Below are 18,974 nucleotides of genomic sequence, written 5' to 3' on the forward strand. Positions count from 1 at the left end.
GAGTGATTTTCGGTAATTCAAGGGCCATAATTCTGAAGTGCCTGGGCCGATTTGGCTAGTTATCGAACTTGGCCGAGTACTTATTGGCAAACACATTTTGTTTACGTTTGGTGAAGATCGGATGAGAAATGTTCGACTTAAGAGAGCAGACATGTACAGAGTGATTTTCGGTAATTCAAGGGCCATAATTCTGAAGTGCCTGGGCCGATTTGGCTAGTTATTGAACTTGCCCGAGGACTTATTGGCAAACACATTTTGTTTACATTTGGTGAAGATCGGATGAGAAATGTTCGACATGTGTGTACATCGGATGAGAACTGTTCAACTTAGAGCGCGGACAATAGTAAAAACGCCAATTTTCGGTAATTCAAGGGCCATAATTCTGAAGTGCCTGGGGCGATTTGGCCTGTTATCGAACTTGGTCGAGGACTTATTGGTAAACACATTTTGTAAAGTTTGGTGAAGATCGGATGAGAACTATTCAACTTAGAGCGCGGACACGATTTGTGACAGACAGACACACACACGGACACACAGACAGCAGTAAATCAATATATGGGAGACATAATAATAAAATACAAAAAATTCAATTATTAGCAGCATACACAGCAGCTGAAAACACAAAACCCTTAAAGTTTATTTACATGAAAAAGCTTTTTTTTCTCCTTTGCAAACAAAATAACAACATACCTTCCTAATTGTAGCACCACCTTTTCCAATAACGTTTTTGTGAAAGTCTTTGAAAATGTGCACCTGAGCTTGATAATTGCTAGCAATCTGTTAATAAAAAAATAAATTTAACAAGTGTCTCATTTTGAATAACAAACTTTCAAACAAAACGAACTGAAATCTTTACACTTAGTGTTTATTCTTCCAATGAATTGCATTTAACCTGCACAGGGAAGACGGGGTAAATGACTCTTCTTAAAGCCTCTATAATTATTTTTTCTGGGTAACTTATCTGCATGGGATTTAAATCCCCACAAAATATAAAGGTACCAGGCTCTCCTTATGCTTTTTCGCTTTATATATTAGTAATACTTTAATTCCATTTTTTAACAGTATTTCAGCAATGTACTGAGTAGTTAGTAAACAAAATCAACTGTATTGCCTTGGCCTCTGCAAGTAACCAACAACTTCCACACATGAATAAAAAAGTAGGCTTTAATGACTTCAAGCATACATCAAATCATCATGGAGGATAGTCATCCAGAAATGGAATCAAACTTGCCGACTCTCCAATCATAGCCTTGTGATCTACCTTCCATGCTAACCAGGCAGGGATATTCTCAATCAGAGTTAGCTGGGAAGGCCACCAATGTTTTGCAAAATAAGAAAGTTTCCTGTATGGACTGAATAGAAGTATACCTCTGGAAGAAACAGTGAACAAAGTATGTGTGACAATGTCTTCACCTCTCAAGACTGCAGATACTCATATATTTATAAATCATACCATGAAAGACCATTACATTATCTTACTGTTGTGAAATCATACTAAAATCTTACTAAATCTTGAGTTTGTTTCTGTAAATGCTGGTAACATTTATCGACATCATTCTTTGGTCCGCGTAACGTGACAACATCACTTTTCCGCCCCTGGTCTGGGAATGTGATTTGCACTTGGTTAAATTTGTCCCTGACTGTCTTGATACCTTCCCCTCTTGCCCCAATCAACATACGATGGAATCGCTGCTCTATAATTATATCTCTGGTCTTCTCATTCTCCTGTTAAATGTATCAAATTTACACAGTCATATAATGACAGCTTCTTAGATTTGTTACACAAAATATGCTGAAGTACATGCTTGTTTTGTCTGATTGTTAACCCTTACCCTGCTAAATTTCTATAATGAACTTGTCCATCTTTCAATTTGGACAGTACCATTAACTGTTAAAAGGGGTGCTTACCAAAAAGATAGACTGAATGGCGAACAGTGCATTCATGATCAGACTGCACGGATGTGCAGGCTGATCATGATCTACACTGGTCGCAAAGCCAGAATTATTCGTGTCCAGCATGATAAGGGTTAAAGAACAGCAAGTTATCATCAATTATTTGAAGGAATATGGTCTTGACATGTATATATGCAAATTTTTCAATGTTTTATGGTGCTGAATGACTGCAATAAATTTTACAAATCAGGAAAAGCAGTATCTTCACTAAGTGGCTGCCTTTGCACTATGTAATGCACCTTTGAACGTGTTTTAATTAATATCATGAAAAGGGTGTCATATAAATATGGTTTAATATATGATATAAACTCAACCATGACCACTGGACGAGTACTTCAGGTTCTAAGGTACCATTACTGAGCTAAAGGATGGTTACTTATTTAGTTTTGGAGCTCAGTACTTCATCTTTTCTTCAGACCTAAATAGAAATTTGCCCCCATGGCAATAAAAGAATTTAACACTGGACAAAGCAAAATAGCCAGACTAAAGACCTCCGGCAAAACATGCTATCTAATGAAGGATTGTGCACGTAACAACCCTGCACCAAGTAAGTAATTCAGAGAGTTCGACACTTTTAAAACCATAAAATTGTTATTGAAATTAAACATTCCTTCTCATTTGTGCAATGGAAAAATCACAAAATTAATATATTTACCATTCTGGAAGCCATTTCAAGGAGTTCTTTCTTTGCTTTTTTCACACCCTGTGGTTCTCCCTCAATCCTGATGGTGTTGCTGTTTTCCGAGTCAGATGGTATCCTGATCGCCACGCCCGTCTCATCTTTGATCTTTGAGATATTTGAACCCCCCTTCCCGATAATGTGTTTGTGAAATCGTTGGTCAATCTCAATTTCCGCAAAGTCCATACGGCTTTGCTGCAAGACAACAACACAGCAGATATTAAAATGTTGCATCTTCAATTACATGGCGATTTCTTTATTTTTTTTGCCTTTTATTTCTGATAACTTTACTTCTATATTATATTAAACATTCCTTTGCCATAAAGGCATAATCTATTTTGCCAAAACAGCTAGTGTGGTTATTACACCACATTGGACAGTCCTGAAAAAGTTATAATGAAGGCTACACAACATCTCTAGAAGCTGTGTTGAAAGGCTACACTCCTATTAAAACTCAATTTGATAGTGAAAACCCCCAAAAGTAGAAGCAAGCAGCTACCACTTTTATCAGGGATATTCTTAACAGTAAGTGTGCCAACTTCCTGCCAGTTAACCAAAGGTATATCCTAATAAAAGCCGATCCATTTCTTGCTTGTGTACTTACAAGGTCCTTGACAAAATCTTCAAGAGCCTTCACTGCCTGGTCAACTTCTTCTGGAGGTCCCTCCACCTGGATCTTGTCTTCTCCCTCAGTGAACTCTATATGAACCTACACAGCAATCAAAAAACATTAGCCAAACTCTATAGAAACCCACATAGCAAGCATAAAACATGAACAAACTTACTAACAGTAGGTCTTATATTTCTGTTCTTTATCACTACTCTTCCGGCTTGTTTCATCCAGAATATTCATTCAAGCAATTAAACTTTACTTCTTTCATTCTGAACTTATTGTCATAATAAACTATGTACTTCACTGTACTTTGCAAAGCTACTTATATCACAAATATCTACAACATTAGTTTACAATATACTGTGAAACAATAGAATCTATTGATGTAATCTACCACTGAGCCGCGCCATGAGAAAACCTACATAGTGCGTTTGCAACCAGCATGGATCCAGACAAGCCTGCGCATCCACGCAGTCTGGTCAGGATCCATGCTGTTCGCTTTCAAAGCCTATTGGAATTAGAGAAACTGTTAGCAAACAGCATGGATCCTGACCAGACTGCGCGGATGCGCAGGCTGGTCTGGATCCATGCTGGTCGCAAACGCACTATGTTGGTTTTCACATGGCACGGCTTAATTACCTTTGGGAAGTTTGATGTGATGTTCTTGACAGTTGCACCTTTCTTACCGATGATATATTTGTGCAGCCAGTCAGCAGCATGTACAACAGCAAACACCACACTGTTGGCCTGAATGTTAAACAAACAAAATAGATGAATTAAAGAAATGAATTAAGTAATACTGATGAATTAACTGGCAAAACATACTCCTTGGAATAGCAATTTAATGCAGATCTGCAATACTTGATATATACACTTGAAAGGTGTAAGTTTTTAATGTTGATAAATATTCTAGATAAAGCCTCATTTTGAGCTGTGAAAATATATGACTTACAGTAGTTTGTAAATATTAACGGATCATACTTGATTAGAATGAATGTAATAAACAGATTATACATAGATTTTACAATATCTGCTTAACAACTTTATTCTCAATGGAAAGAGTGAAATGGTGATGAAAACAAATTACCTTAGAGTAGACCATTGTAAGTGCGGGGCCAAGCTTGTCCTGTTCTCCGCGTAATGTGATCGTCTCAGAGGGGTCATCAAGGGGAGGGACTTCTACAGACACTCCTGTGGCAGCGAGTATTTCCTGCAAGCTGTTTCCACGTGGTCCAATAACATACTTGTGTTGCGATTTCCTAACCTCAACTGACACGGTCTGACACTTGCGCTTCTGTAAATAAATACAAAGATGTGTTTAACTGGGTAAAAACAGCATTTCTTCCATGTATAGCAGTCAGTAAACCATTTTTAGTAGGAATTACTGGTCATTACTTACTTGCTCTAAAACATCGTGGGAAACCCACAATTGACTACTTGCATTTCACTGCATCTATCAACCATGGATTAAATCGAAAGCTTTATGTCAGTTTACAGGAGATAAGTGCTTGAAGATATCTAACCTAATCCTGTTAGGCCATGGAAAAATCACTGAATTTTAGCAGCATCTTACCTAATCCTGTTAGGCCATGGAAAAATCACTGAATGTTAGCAGCATCTTACCTAATCCTACCGGGCCATGGAAAAATAATTGAACACGAGCAACATCTAACCTAATTCTGTTAGGCCACAGAAAAATCATCGAACTTCAGCTAATGCAATACACACCTCTTTTGCAATAAAAAGTTTTTTTTGAGACCCACATAGAGATAAATGTTTGTTGCTGTAAATAACTGCAAGTTTGAAGAACTTGTTTCACCAAAGATGTAAAATAAGTAGGTATCAACTAAAATTACATGCGTTTACTCAGCTTTAATAACAGAAATTAGATCTCCAGTGCATTATCAAAACCATCATAAATTTTCTGATAAAGTGTATTACAGAGAAATGTTAAGAAAATTCTGTCCACTTTTTCTGTCAACAAGTAAGATGCTGTTGAGCAACTGGTACCCTACTGTACAGATATTTGAAATCAACAGTGTTTAAGTTGTAAATTGTGTAATAAACTAAACTGCCAGTTATTTCTCTTCACCTTTTGATCAGCAGGAACAGTTTGAAAAGGGGATGTTGTGAAACCATTTGAACAAGAGCTCGTAGAACATGAAATGCCCCCCTTGATGCATTCAGTAAATGCACAAGAAAATGAAATTATTTGGTCACTGTACACAAAAGTTCTACTGTTCTGGGTCAAAGTGATCATGACCTTTGACCTACTGACCTCAAAATCAATATGGGTTGTCTGCTGGTCATGATCAACCTCCCTATTAAGTTTCGAGATCCTAGGCTCAAGTGTTCTTCGTTTTGTGGGGGTATAATTAGTCCCCAACTAATACTATTTCGCAGTAGCTGTATCTCTTCTCTTCCACGTATTTTATTTTTGCATATTGCCAATTTTCACACATAACATGTATAAAGCCAACATAGCATAATTATACTAAACTAATTAACAGATATATTCTCACCTTTTCTTCATAGATTGCCATGATGGTTGCCTTACATTTCATCACACCTTCCTTCTCACCAGACACAACAATCTCGTCAGATAACACACTGGGTGGGGGTACGTTAATCTTGGCGCCTGTCTCATCCATCAGTTGACGTACTGTAGAATTGCTTGGTCCACACACAAAAGGATGATACACTTTCTGCACTGGCAATCTCTCATATGCAAGCTTTGACTGAAAACACAAGATGACCTGGTTACAACTTCAAAATGCTATTTCTCATTAGTATTTGACTTGTGCATAACCTTGACACTTCTATAAGTATGATAACCTCAAGAGTTTTATAAAAGTCGGTTTCAGATGTTGCTTGCTTAAAATAACCTTTCCTTACATCATGCATATAAACTTTTAAATTAACACAAACAAAAATGAGAAAAAGCAGCAAAACTGCTGTAAATCTGCTACATAAAAAAATTATAGCAACAATCTGGGATTTTTACAGTTTAGAATTGGGAAAAGAATGTATATATCTATTTAACTAGAAGTGTCCCTGGAGGGAAAAGGCCTGAATGAAACCTGCTTCATTCAACTAAATAGAAATTTGTGATGTGCCAGAAATTTTTCATCCACTTTAATAATATAAACTAACTATAAAATAGAGATTGTTTTTTATGAAAAAGTATGTTTTTTTGTTGGGTTTAACGTCGCACTGACACAATTACAGGTCATATGGCCACTTTCCAGCTTTAATGGTGCAGGAAGACCCCAGGTGCTCCTCCATGCATTATTTCATCACGAGCGGGCACCTTGGTAGAACCACCGACCTTCCGTAAGCCAGCTTGACAGCTTCCTCACATGAAGAATTCAATGCCCTGAGTGAGGCTCGAACCCACATCGACGAGGAGCAAGTGTTCTGATGTCAATGACCTGAACCACTCGGCCACAGGTGCCCCGACAAAAAATTTCCTCCTACCACTTAACACAAAGACATTGCACAACACTCCAGTGAAAATTCACTGAACCATAACATTTCAATGATATACACATCTAGGCTTGGAACTGATCACTCCTGTGAAGTTTGGTGGAATCCCTACCAGTGGTATAGGAATATTCGACAAATCATGACTGGGCTCAAAAGCATAAACTGGTACATACCAATGACACGCACAAATATGCTTCAGTCGAACCACTCCCGAGGTTTGGTGAAATTCAGCCAAATAGTATACAGAAAGTAGTGTAATTAATTTAAAATACGACAAATCATGGGCCATAACCCATGATGAAATCACTGAACCAGAAAATGTTCATGATACGTACAACTAAGCTTGACAATGTTCACTTCCATTTGGTGTTGTCAGAGCAGTTGCGCAGACAAGGTAAACTCTGACAAATCAACGGCCATAACTACACTTAAAATCCTTGAACCAGAACAAATCGACATTATGCACAATAAGCTTGGCATTGATCACTCCAGTATGGTTTGGTGGAAATCAGCCAAACAATATAAAGCGAGCGGCCAAAACATCATAAAATTTGAAAAATCAAGGGCAATAACTGCACTGAAAATCATCGAAACAGAACGTTGCAATATGCACAACTAGGCTTAGCAAGGATATTTTTTGTAAAGTTTGGTGTAAATCTGCTTGTTGGTGTTGGAGGAGTTTTGTGGACAAACTTTGTGACTTACAGACTGAAACACGAGACGCACAGCATTTAATCAATGTCTCTCCCTCTACATGTTGGAGACATCAAGGATAAGTACTGAAATATTAATTTCAATTTACCTGTATATCAGAAATGATCTGTATCTCGTGCATGGCCTTGTCAATTCCTTCCTTGGTTCCGTAAATTTTGATCGCATCAGAGGGTTCGTCAGTTCGTGGTATTGTTATTTTAGTTGCGGTCGTTAGTTCCAAGTCCTGCAGCTTTTTCCCCTTTGCTCCAAGGATAAATCGGTGGTGTTCTCTAGGGATACGGATAGAGCCGCTTGCCTAAAACAAAACACAATGCGTAATTAGGACAATCACAGGGGTTTTTTTTACGACTGGGGGAAGAGGCCCCAGCCTGTCACTGGGGGAAGAAAATAGCGCGCGACGAGCAGTTTTGGGGGATTTTTTCACTCAGGGGGGAATTTACAATTATGCATAATAAACACTTTAAACTATGTTTTTATTACATATTCTTGCAACCTTTAGCAACTACTAGCAACACACTGTCACTTAGCAATAGATGGACTTGCACTAATGTTCACTTATCATTGTAACAAGGTGGGTGGGGAGAGCTGAAATGCTCAAATCATTGAATATTTAAAGGTCACATGCTTTTATTCACAAAAAAATGCTTTAAAATAAGAGTTGCTTTCGCAAGAGTCATCATATTATTATTAAATGCATACTTTTGTTGGCTTTTTATTTCAATTGTACTAGAAAATCTTGTAAGAAAGGATAAAAAAGTCCGAAAATCACGATCGCAAAAACGTGTGACAAATATGAAAAAACGAAAGCAAACATTAAAAATTCTTGATAAAATACCTGTTTTAAATTTCATCTTTTCACTAGAACTATTCCATACTTATAATATCTGATTACTTAAAACATTTATATTTTATTTTGCTCTAGCAAAATACCTCGGCAAAGATAATAAATTTGCGTAACGGCCGACCGGCTTATTTAATCGAATCAAGCACATAAAATAATTACTTTAAATTAACAACACATATTACACAATACAGCATAAGCTGTTACCGCTAATTAACAAGAGGTACAAACACGATAATCTGACGCTGCATTGTTTATCAATCATCTATATTACATACTGATAATAACCACCTGTCAGTCGGCGCGTGGCGTGATTGACATCTGTCAGTAGCTAATTAACATACGACGCTCCGCCTACTGTCATACTTACGATGGTGTCGACAAACAGTATGAAGTTCACTGGGATTTTGATTGACAAGGGGCAGAGCTTTCGAACTCGTTACGCATCAAAGAGTATTACCGCGAGACAAGCAGACGCCCACGGCATATTATGTGCGGGTCAGATACGAGTTTTTATCGATTTTCGCTGGTCTAAACCAGAACCTCGGGTCCACTGAACGCTCTTCTAACATTTTTCTACTATTTCTAAAGGTTTTCACACCCATTGAAAATTGTGAAAGACCGTCTGCAATTGTGAACGGGTCCGATATTCGGTCGGGAAAATCGCTGGGAGTAATCTCCATTGCTTTGTTTACGATTTTGGAGGGGGGAATTTCGGACGTAGGGGAATTTCGACTGTGGTAGGGGAAATCCTTGGCTGTGGGGGAAATCCTCGGCTGGGGGACGAGGCCGATATTCGGCCTCTGCTACAGAATAAAAAAAAACCCTGAATCATATAATCGTATTACACTTGAAAAAAAAAATGACTTAAAGGCACTTTTTCTTGTGGCTTACATAATAATATAGATAGATCTACAAAGAAATCTGGATAAGTATGTATAAACATTTTTTTTGTTTGATGAATTTTTGCAAAAAAACAAAACAAGAAAAAGCACTCTTTGGAGAGGGGAACATTCATTTGTTCACACTGAACATTTTGACTGTAGAATTTGTTTATTCTGTTGTGATTTAAGTTACACTGATGTGAACTACGTCATATAACAATTCTTCAACTTTTGACCATGGAGGAAGACCCCTGGCCAGGTGTCCCTACTGACTATTTCAGGCATAGATAGGCATGTAGGCAGAACCACCAGCCGCTCACAACATTTTCTCATTTTATTATTTGAACCTATATGGCAGCTTAAAATAAGATATTTTGCGAATTAGGTGTATGTAATTTGAATACAGTTCTGAAAATGAATGCAAGAAGTTGTATAAGCATTTTCTCCAGGAAGTGACATGCCAAATCTGTTCGCCAGGACTGTAAACTCAATTTTTAAATTTTACATGTACATTTTACCGTGACAGCAAAATCAGTACCTGTGTCTGAAGCTTAGTCATCACCTCACGTCTTGCTTTCTTCACTTGTTCCTCTTTACCAGTTACGACAACAGTCAGTGTTTGATCCTTTGACAAGCTCATCTCAATCGTAACACCTGACATATTTGAAACAAAATTATTAGACACTTGGCTCAACATACCTGAAAATATGCTTTAAAGTGTTTACTCTACATCTGGTGCATAAAACAGATTTATTCAATGATTTGACCCATTTAACTTAAAGGCAGTTACCTTTGGTTTAATGTGGCATCGAAACAATTATGTCATATGGCGACTTTCCAGCTTTTATGGAGGAGGAAGACCCCAGGTACCCCTCCGTGCATTAGTTTATTACGAGTGTGCACCCAAGTAGAACCACTGACCTTCCAGCTGGATGACATCCTCTCATAAAGAAGTCAATGCCCGGAGTGAGGCTCTAACATATATAGGTGAGAGGCAAGTGATTCGAGGTCAGCAACCTTAACCACTCAGACACGGAGGCCCCTAAGTTCAGACAGTAAGAACTTGCATCTTACAAAGACCTCTTTAGCTGCAAGGTACTGTTCCTCTCTGCATGGAAACAAGAGTTTGTAAAACAAGCTTTTATCATGCAGCACTAGATACTAACCAGTTTTAGCCATAATGTCTTTACATATTTCTGCCTGTTTTCCTTCATCGCCAAAGCTGCTTTCACCAAAATCATCCTTGAAACGTCGCTCTTCCAATGGCACAGTGAACACCTGCAAGTTATACACAAATAAACAATAATAATCACACAAACATTACTTATTTACCCACTTTAAAACAAGAACAAGTTTTGTTTGGTTGAATGGACAGCTGTCACAATTCGTATTAATTTAATTAAATAAAGAAGTTACATTAGTTCTCCGTTCAGCCCTCACTTTGCATATCACTTGTGCATGAGCCATTGGATCACTTTCCCTTATGTTCTGGTCTGTTTTCAAGGGAGATCACTTGAATTCTATTTTCTTGATAATAATTTTCGTTGTTGATACTTTGAAGATCCTTAAAACTTTCTTGGATGAATTTGTTAGAAATGTCACACAATGAAACAATGAAGTTAGTTGATTACTTAATTGTGTGCTGGACAATATGTAACTAAGAAAAGTTATAGTAAAGATTTTCTAAGTACAAAAAGGGCTGTAATTCTGACAAAATGCAGATTAGAGTTATGGTACTTGGTTTAGTTTACACTTGAATCTAACGATGATAAACAAGTGTTCTAAGCTGCAGCTCTTGAAGTTTGTGAGAAAATGTGGACCTAAACAAAAATTCTAACCAATGCTGAAGCCATTGCCTAATAGATCTTTTTTAAAAATCAGACGAGCTAAAAAATTGTTTTATTGTAGTGTAAAGGAAATTTACTGGCCGGTGGTTGGAGATTGTTTATTGGCAAATTCAAAATTTGAGATAAAGTCAATTTTTTAAATAAGACTTCTTTTCCTAAAATAGGCAATCATTGCGCAATATTTTCCTAATATGAAAGGCTAAAGCATCTTTCCAATTGACTAACGAAAAGCCATATTTTGTCTGAAAGGTGCCAAGTGCTAACTTTTTGCAAGAAAACAACATAATTTTTCAATCACTAATTACCTGCGTGCATTTTGAAGTTTTCACAGTAAATTTGTTACTCCACTGACCGGACACTGGTGTAGTGTTGGCCTTTTCTATCATTGGTAGTGCAGGAAATGCCTCTGTATAATCGTACGCCTCATCCTCAGCTGATACTCCAGAAGTAGTTGCCATTTTTGAACTCGTCGTCAATTTAACAGTTCCGAGTCGAACAGTACGGTCTAAAATTAGGAAAAACAAGACTTGAAAAGTGACAAACTGTCAAAATAAACTTACATCACAGCATAAATTTTCTCTACTTACTGTGCAGAAACTGTGAATTTTGCAAATTTTGACTTATTCAGTATATTTTCTTCTTTGTTTTAGTTGGGTTTAACGTCACACCGACACATTTATAGGACTTTTCCAGCTTTTGATGGTGGAGAAAGACCCCAGATACCCCTACCGGTCTGATTTCATCATGGGTTGACACCTGAGTAGAACCACCCACTTTCTGTGGGCAAGGTTGATGGCTTCCTCACATGAAGAATTCTGTGCCCCGAGCCAAGCATGAAACCACATTGGTACCATAAGGTGCAAGTGATTCAAAGTCAGTGACCTTTACAATTCTGCCACAGAGTCCCCTACTAATTTAAGGGCCAAATTTAAAACCAATCTGACTGACTATTGAACTAGACCTAGATTTTATACAGATACACATTATGAACTTTATAAGTACTGTGAGATCTGAGAAAAATAATGCTAGTAATTGAACAGACATTGTCCATCTTCACAATTTTGTGTACATTAAGAGCTAAAACTCCAGAGCAGCTGGCTGGTAACTGACCTTAGCCAACATATTAAGCCCAAAGACATTCCCATCTAGTCTGGTAAAACAGTTTTGTATTGGTTTTAACGTCATTTTTCAACAGTATTTCAGTTAAGAAACAGCGGGAAGTCAACCTAACCAGTATTCCTGAATTATGTACCAGTACAAACCTGTTCTCAGCAAGTAAATGCAAACTTCCCCACATAAATCAGAGGTGAAAGGGTTTGCCAAATGATTTCAGACACAATGTCTTATCAAACTGTCACAGAGAACATTGCCCAAGGATCAATGTGATTATCATGACCCAGCAATAGGTAAATCTGTGTTCTCCCTATTGAGCTAAGCAGAATGGCTTTGATGAAATTGGATAAGATTTTCCCAAGTTATTGAGCAGACACTCCATCAATTTCAGTTTTCAAACACTGTTCAATGCTTGATGGACATGTCACAGGGTATCAATGTTAGGACTTACATAAATAATAATTTAGTCATTCTATATGAATAAGACAAACTTTCCAACATTTGGCCATAGAGTTAATCCCAATCTGGCAATAAAAAACCACAATTTTTTTACATGAAAATCTAAAGTAACAATTAAACTTAACAATGGTAGATGAAAATTTATTTCCCCTTTAAAATATTCATTGTTTTTTAAAAAATTTTTATCATAATTATATTTCTGCAATGTAAATATGTAAAATATAATTACTGAACATGTGTACAACATGTCAGATCATCACAGTGAACAAGCGTGCAAAGTTTCAATCTATTGATACCAACCAGCAGGGCAGACTTCATCTGGATTGAGAGACATTCTCTCGACCTTGACATGTTAATCTTGCCTCACATTCGGAAGAAATAATGTCTTTTTCAATTTGATTGAAAGACTCAAGAACGCTTAAGAAATGAAAATCAATGAAATAATAACACATTTCAGAATGCACTAATTAATTTCAAAGACAGCAACCTGTCTTCTTTATCAAATTTTCAAAACCCAAATTATATTCGAATTTTGTTTAAGCATAACAGTTCTTAAAAGCTTTCATACAAATTTAGTGTTTCTTCAATTTCTTGTATAGTTTATTTGACATGATAATAAGTTGTTAAAGGTAAGCTTTATTTAACATCTCATATGATCAACAGACAACCTGTCATGAGCTACAAAGCTTGTGTGACAAACATGGTATCCAGTAACAGATAATTACCCGAGGCTATTTTACCTTCTGGTACAACCCTTTGAATGCCGATTGCCAAGCAAGGGTGCTACCAGTACCATTTTCCACGACTTTGGTATGACATGGCAGGGAATCAAACCCCTGACCTCTCGCACTCGATACGGACATTACCAATGAGCTAACGAGGCGGTATAAATGAATAAGTAATATAATCGGAATGAAATGTTTCTTTTAATAAAGAATTCAGGGTTTTTTCCGGCTGTTTTTATAGCCATTATTCGGCTATATTCCTAATGCCAAAAAGTATGTATTTTCCCAAAATGAGTGCAAAAATTCCCAATCTACATTCTGAAAAAAAAATCATCAAAATTGCTCAAACATTGACCAAATTATGGACAATTTTGTAATGGAAGTATGTTAAAAAGGTTGTACAATGTGAAACAAGTGTGTGAGGAAGTGCTTTAAAAACATCCTTACTACAGTACAATCGCGATCCTACGAAAAGCCAAGGGACCGGTCGTTTTTTTCGTAATATCGCATTTTCGTTCGAGCGTAGCATAGCAAATTTCCCTATACAGCACCTTAATATCTACACGTCGTAACCCGTGATATTTAAACATGTGATTTTCGTATCGGAGTACATGTATTCCAGTTTTATATTTACATCTGGGTTTATTACAAATCTTATTCGAATCTGAACTCAGATGGTATCTGGAATGTAAAACGGGTTTTTTTCTTCACTTTTTATTCACTGTACATTAAACATATATAGGGTACATTGTTGCACGAGAACAAAAAAAATCGCAATTGCATATTCCGATACCCTCAGCTACCCTCAGGACTTAAATATTATTTTTTTTTAATTTTCTTAGTGATTGTTTGAGACGTATAGATATCGAAGCGAGTGTGACTGGTATGCCATCCAATCTGATAGTTACAGAAGAAAAAATTAACCACTAACTTGTGTCATAGTGTACAGCGTATGTGTTTCGAATTTAATTACTAAGTTTTCACACTTTAATTACTGTTAACGCCCAGATAAATGATAGTGTCACTTTCCACTCTAAAGCGTTTTCACGCCGTTATGGAAGGTGTGAAAATTTAGACGGTACAGGTTTTCGTAAAATCGCAACTTAAACAAGTTGAAAACATGCTTTAAGGACACAACAATACATTCATAGGAGCGCATTTTTCGTAAAATTGCATTTTCGTAAAACCGCGACTTTGTAACATAAAAATAAGAAGGAAAGTAACCGGGACCACAAAACCTTTTCGTAGTATACCGGTATTTCGTTAAATTGCGATTCGTAGCATCGCGAATGCACTGTATATCCTATGGGACTAAATATTTCCCAATTTGGAACATTTATGCGTCAAAATTCCAAATTTTGGGGGTATAGGCTATGTTCCCAAATTAGCTAGAAAAAACCCTGGAATTCATGGCTCTTCAACAAATAAGTCAATCAGAGTATTTCAATCAAATTCAAAACACATTTGTCTTTAGAACGTGGGACAGTGTTTAAGTTGAGAGACTGTCTCTCAATCCTTGTGGTCTCTCATCTGATTAGTGGATACCGAGACACCAGCTTATGTTAAGAGTTAACCAAAAATTGTAGTCAACAAGAGGGCCAAGATGGCCCTAGGTCGCTCACCTAAGAAACACACCATAACAGTGTAAAACATGTTTGACCTAGTGATTTCATGGAAACAAATATTCTGACCAATTTTCATTAAGATTGGACCAAAAAATTGGTCTCTTGCGATAAAAAACAAGCATTTTCTTAGATATGACCTAGTTTTTGACCCTAGATGACCCATGTTCAAACTCGACCTAGATTTTATCAAGGCAATCATTCTGACCAAAATTCATAAAGATCAATTGAAAAATACAGCCTCTATCACATACACAAGTTTTTTCTTTGATTTGACCAAGTGACCTAGTTTTTGACCTCAGATGACCCATATTCAAATTCGACCTAGATTTCATTAAGGCAATCATCCTGACCAAAATTCATAAAAATCAATTGAAAAAAACAGTCTCTATCGCATACACAAGATTTTTCTTTAATTTGACCTAGTGACCTAGTTTTTGACCTCAGATAACCCATATTCAAATTCGACCTAGATTTCATCAAGGCAATCACTCTGACCAAATTTCATGAAGATCAATTGAAAACTACATCCTCTATTGCATACACAATGTTTTTCTTCGATTTGACCTAGTGACCTAGTTTTTGACCCAAGATGACCCATTTTCGAACTCGGCCTAGATTTTATCAAGGTAATCAATCTGGCTAAATTTCATGAAGATCAGTTGAAAAATACAGCCTCTATCGCATACACAAGGTTTTTCCTTGATTTGACCTAGTGACCTAGTTTTTGACCCGAGATGACCCATTTTCGAACTCGGCCTAGATTTCATCAAGGTAATCATTCTGACCAAAATTCATGAAGATCAATTGAAAAATACCGCCTCTATCGCATACACAAGGTTTTTCTTTGATTTGACCTAGTGACCTAGTTTTTGACCCGAGATGACCCATTTTCTAACTCGGCCTAGATTTCATCAAGGCAATCATTCTGACCAATATTCATGAAGATCAATTGAAAAGTACAGCCTCTATCGCATACACAAGGTTTTTCTTTGATTTGACCTAGTGACCTAGTTTTTAACCCGAGATGACCCATTTTCGAACTCGGCCTAGATTTCATCAAGATTATCATTCTGACCAATATTCATGAAGAATAATTGAAAAATACAGCCTCTATCGCATACACAAGGTTTTTCCTTGATTTGACCTAGTGACCTAGTTTTTGACCCGAGATGACCCATTTTCGAACTCGGCCTAGATTTCATCAAGGCAATCATTCTGACCAATATTCATGAAGATCAATTGAAAAATACAGCCTCTATCGCATACACAAGGTTTTTCTTTGATTTGACCTAGTGACCTAGTTTTTGACCCCAGATGACTCATTTTCGAACTCGGCCTAGATTTCATCAAGGTAATCATTCTGACCAAGTTTCATGAAGATCAGTTGAAAAATACAGCCTCTATCGCATACACAAGCTAAATGTTGACAGACAGACGACAGACAGACGACAGACAGACTACAGACGCCGGACATCGAGCGATCAGAAAAACTCACCTGAGCATTGCTCAGGTGAGCTAAAAACAGGTGTAACTTTGTAAAAACCTTTGGTCTAAGGGTATGGATCCATACCACTTAAATGTTATTCTATAGGTATGTAACATACCCCTTAAATTTTCCCTTGTTTCTTATAATTGTCAACAAATGTGCAGAAAACATATCTGCCCTGATCTTTCAGTCTGATTAAAATAATGTCCTAAATATTAAAAAAAATACCTGTAACAACATAATTTAACATATTTTTGTTTAATCTATTTGTGCCAGTTCATTTACGCATATTTGGTGTTCCGCAGTTATGTACGTTTGGAAACTGGAACAAAAATGTACAAAATCGAGAGATTGCTTTTATCTGTGAATGATTTTGATTCATTTATTTGTCGCACAGACACAATTATAGGTCATATGGTGACTTTCCAGCTTTGATGGTGGAGGAAGACCTCAGGTGCCCCTCCGTGCATTATTTCATCACGAGTGGGCACCTTGGTAGAACCACCGACCTTCTGTAAGCCAGCTGGATGGCTTTCATACATGAAGAATTCAATGCCCCGAGTGAGGCTCGAACCCACGTCGATGAGGGGTAAGTGATTTGAAGTCAGTGACTAACCACTCGGCCACGGAGGCTCCAGATTTAGATTCAAGATATAGGGTGAATATTTCTTAAATCTTATTTGATATCTTCATTTGCAACAAAATTGAAGATGTAAAGAACCCACATTATCTTGAAAAAGAAAGTCCGTATTCCGAGACTATCCCTAACTGGGTTGTCTATGGGTACGGATCCGTACCACTTGAGTCCAGATTCAGGTGGTATACATTTCCTTGTAAAAATGCAGTTTATTTGGTATGGAACCTGTGCTGTGCATGGCATATCATTACAGTGGTCAAGTGTGTTCACGAAGTTTCATGCCATTCCCGCCAGTTACGGGGTCACCAGTTTAACATACAAAACTTTATCAAATCAAGACCAAGAAACCAACACAGACAAATAGTCAAAATACATAACAATATTGACTACTAGGCTCTTCAGAAATTAAAAATCCACTTTATCGCCGACATGTGTGGAACGTGATGGGTGGGGTATCATAATTTTCGACAACTTTCGTCAAATATAATCTAAATGAGAAATATATAAATATAAAATGGATTTACAAGAGATGCAGACATTAAATACTTTAAGATTATAACATTAGATGAACAAAATTCATCTCAAGTCAAATAAAATTATTGAAAATATTGAATTCACGAGTCCACGTCAACACGTTTTTGACGTGTCGTTTGACAGCTTCAACTTACAGTACTGCGTCCGCAAAAATCCGGCCTATAGGGTTCGTATGGACTCTGTCGACTCCAATTTGGTACTTCTCTCGTTCTGTAAAGAAAGGAATAAATCTGTTAGACTCAGCTTATCAAGTAAATATTGCAAAAAATATCTTCCACAATAAGCAAAACAAGCCAGCCTCACCTCCACAAGAGAAATGTTATTTTACCGAAAACGTGATCAAGTATTCATACGCAAAATTTGGTCATGTAAAGCGTTTCACGATTGGTCAGAATTTACAACGTTGACAAATTCTATGAATGTAAACTAATCAAAAGTTGTTTAACATGGAAGAAGGGCCCATCTGTATTTTATAAATTTTATGCTTTAAATTATGAAGATGTTTGATAAAACACATAACTAGATATTCTTTCAACCGTTATCTTATAATATATTCCCTCACAGAATCATCCGTATGCTATAATTCTGAACTACTTTCTCTGACACAGCAGGTCAAAGGTTAATCGCAAGCAAAGGCGTAGCCGTCGTGTTTGCCAGACCGAGAGACGAGTAGACTCTTCCGCGCGTTCACACTACAGTACTGGTACTGATGATGAACCCGGACAGAAAATGAGTTTTTTTTTTTGTAACTTTTATCTCTGCAAATTGCTATCAATGTCTGGTATCAAAATAAAGCTTTATTTGCTGAAAACTTTACATAGATCTAATTCAAATTAATTTTTAATAGGCCCCTATTAAAGCAAACTCACATGAAGTGAGGCCCTGAAAGAGTATGTAAAATAGGGACTGCACGAACGTTGACTGATGATAAATTCGACCACTTTGTCATTTACAAAAATTTTCTCATAGTATTATATAACCCTCTTCCCCAGTAATTTTGGATAAATATTTTGTTATTCAGATAAATGTAAGTCATTTATTTATACAGAATATTTACCAATTTTGATTTTGTGTAAATCTACACCAGTTGTTGTTGTAAGTGGCTGCTATTCTAAATGTAGTAGGGGAGAACGGGGTTGAATGTGCCATTTTTCATATTTTGCCTTCTTTTCGGGCCCTGTTTCAGTTTATCAGTACATCAAGACCATGTTTACATGAAATAACCTTTCCGTTAAAACATGAGATGTAACAACAGCGGTTATAGTCTTTAGTTTAAGAATACCGATAGTGAGAACGTCACAACCTCCCCCGCGTCTGGGGTAGGTTGTGACAGTATTAGGGGTACAATTTGCGGGGTTCGCCCTTACCATAGAGTATG

At 37.0% G+C, this 18,974-nt stretch overlaps 1 protein-coding gene across 1 annotated transcript in view; it reads right to left on the bottom strand.

Moving 5' to 3' along the window:
- The window catches only part of LOC123527096 (vigilin-like), a 30,843-nt gene extending 12,957 nt beyond the window's left edge, over nt 1–17,886 (bottom strand). The window contains exons 1-12 of the mRNA XM_053522551.1: nt 17,731–17,886; nt 11,323–11,522; nt 10,337–10,448; nt 9,709–9,824; nt 7,534–7,740; nt 5,768–5,983; nt 4,333–4,539; nt 3,885–3,992; nt 3,237–3,341; nt 2,609–2,827; nt 1,507–1,725; nt 691–777 (exon numbers count right to left, since the gene is read on the bottom strand). Of these exons, the coding sequence (XP_053378526.1) occupies nt 691–777; nt 1,507–1,725; nt 2,609–2,827; nt 3,237–3,341; nt 3,885–3,992; nt 4,333–4,539; nt 5,768–5,983; nt 7,534–7,740; nt 9,709–9,824; nt 10,337–10,448; nt 11,323–11,475 (1,749 nt within the window). The 5' untranslated portion in view covers nt 11,476–11,522; nt 17,731–17,886. The remainder of the gene's footprint in view (nt 1–690; nt 778–1,506; nt 1,726–2,608; nt 2,828–3,236; nt 3,342–3,884; nt 3,993–4,332; nt 4,540–5,767; nt 5,984–7,533; nt 7,741–9,708; nt 9,825–10,336; nt 10,449–11,322; nt 11,523–17,730) is intronic.
- Nucleotides 17,887–18,974: the final 1,088 nt, after the last annotated feature.

This window comes from Mercenaria mercenaria, chromosome 14 (genome assembly GCF_021730395.1).
Source record: "Mercenaria mercenaria strain notata chromosome 14, MADL_Memer_1, whole genome shotgun sequence".
NCBI lineage: Eukaryota > Metazoa > Mollusca > Bivalvia > Venerida > Veneridae > Mercenaria > Mercenaria mercenaria.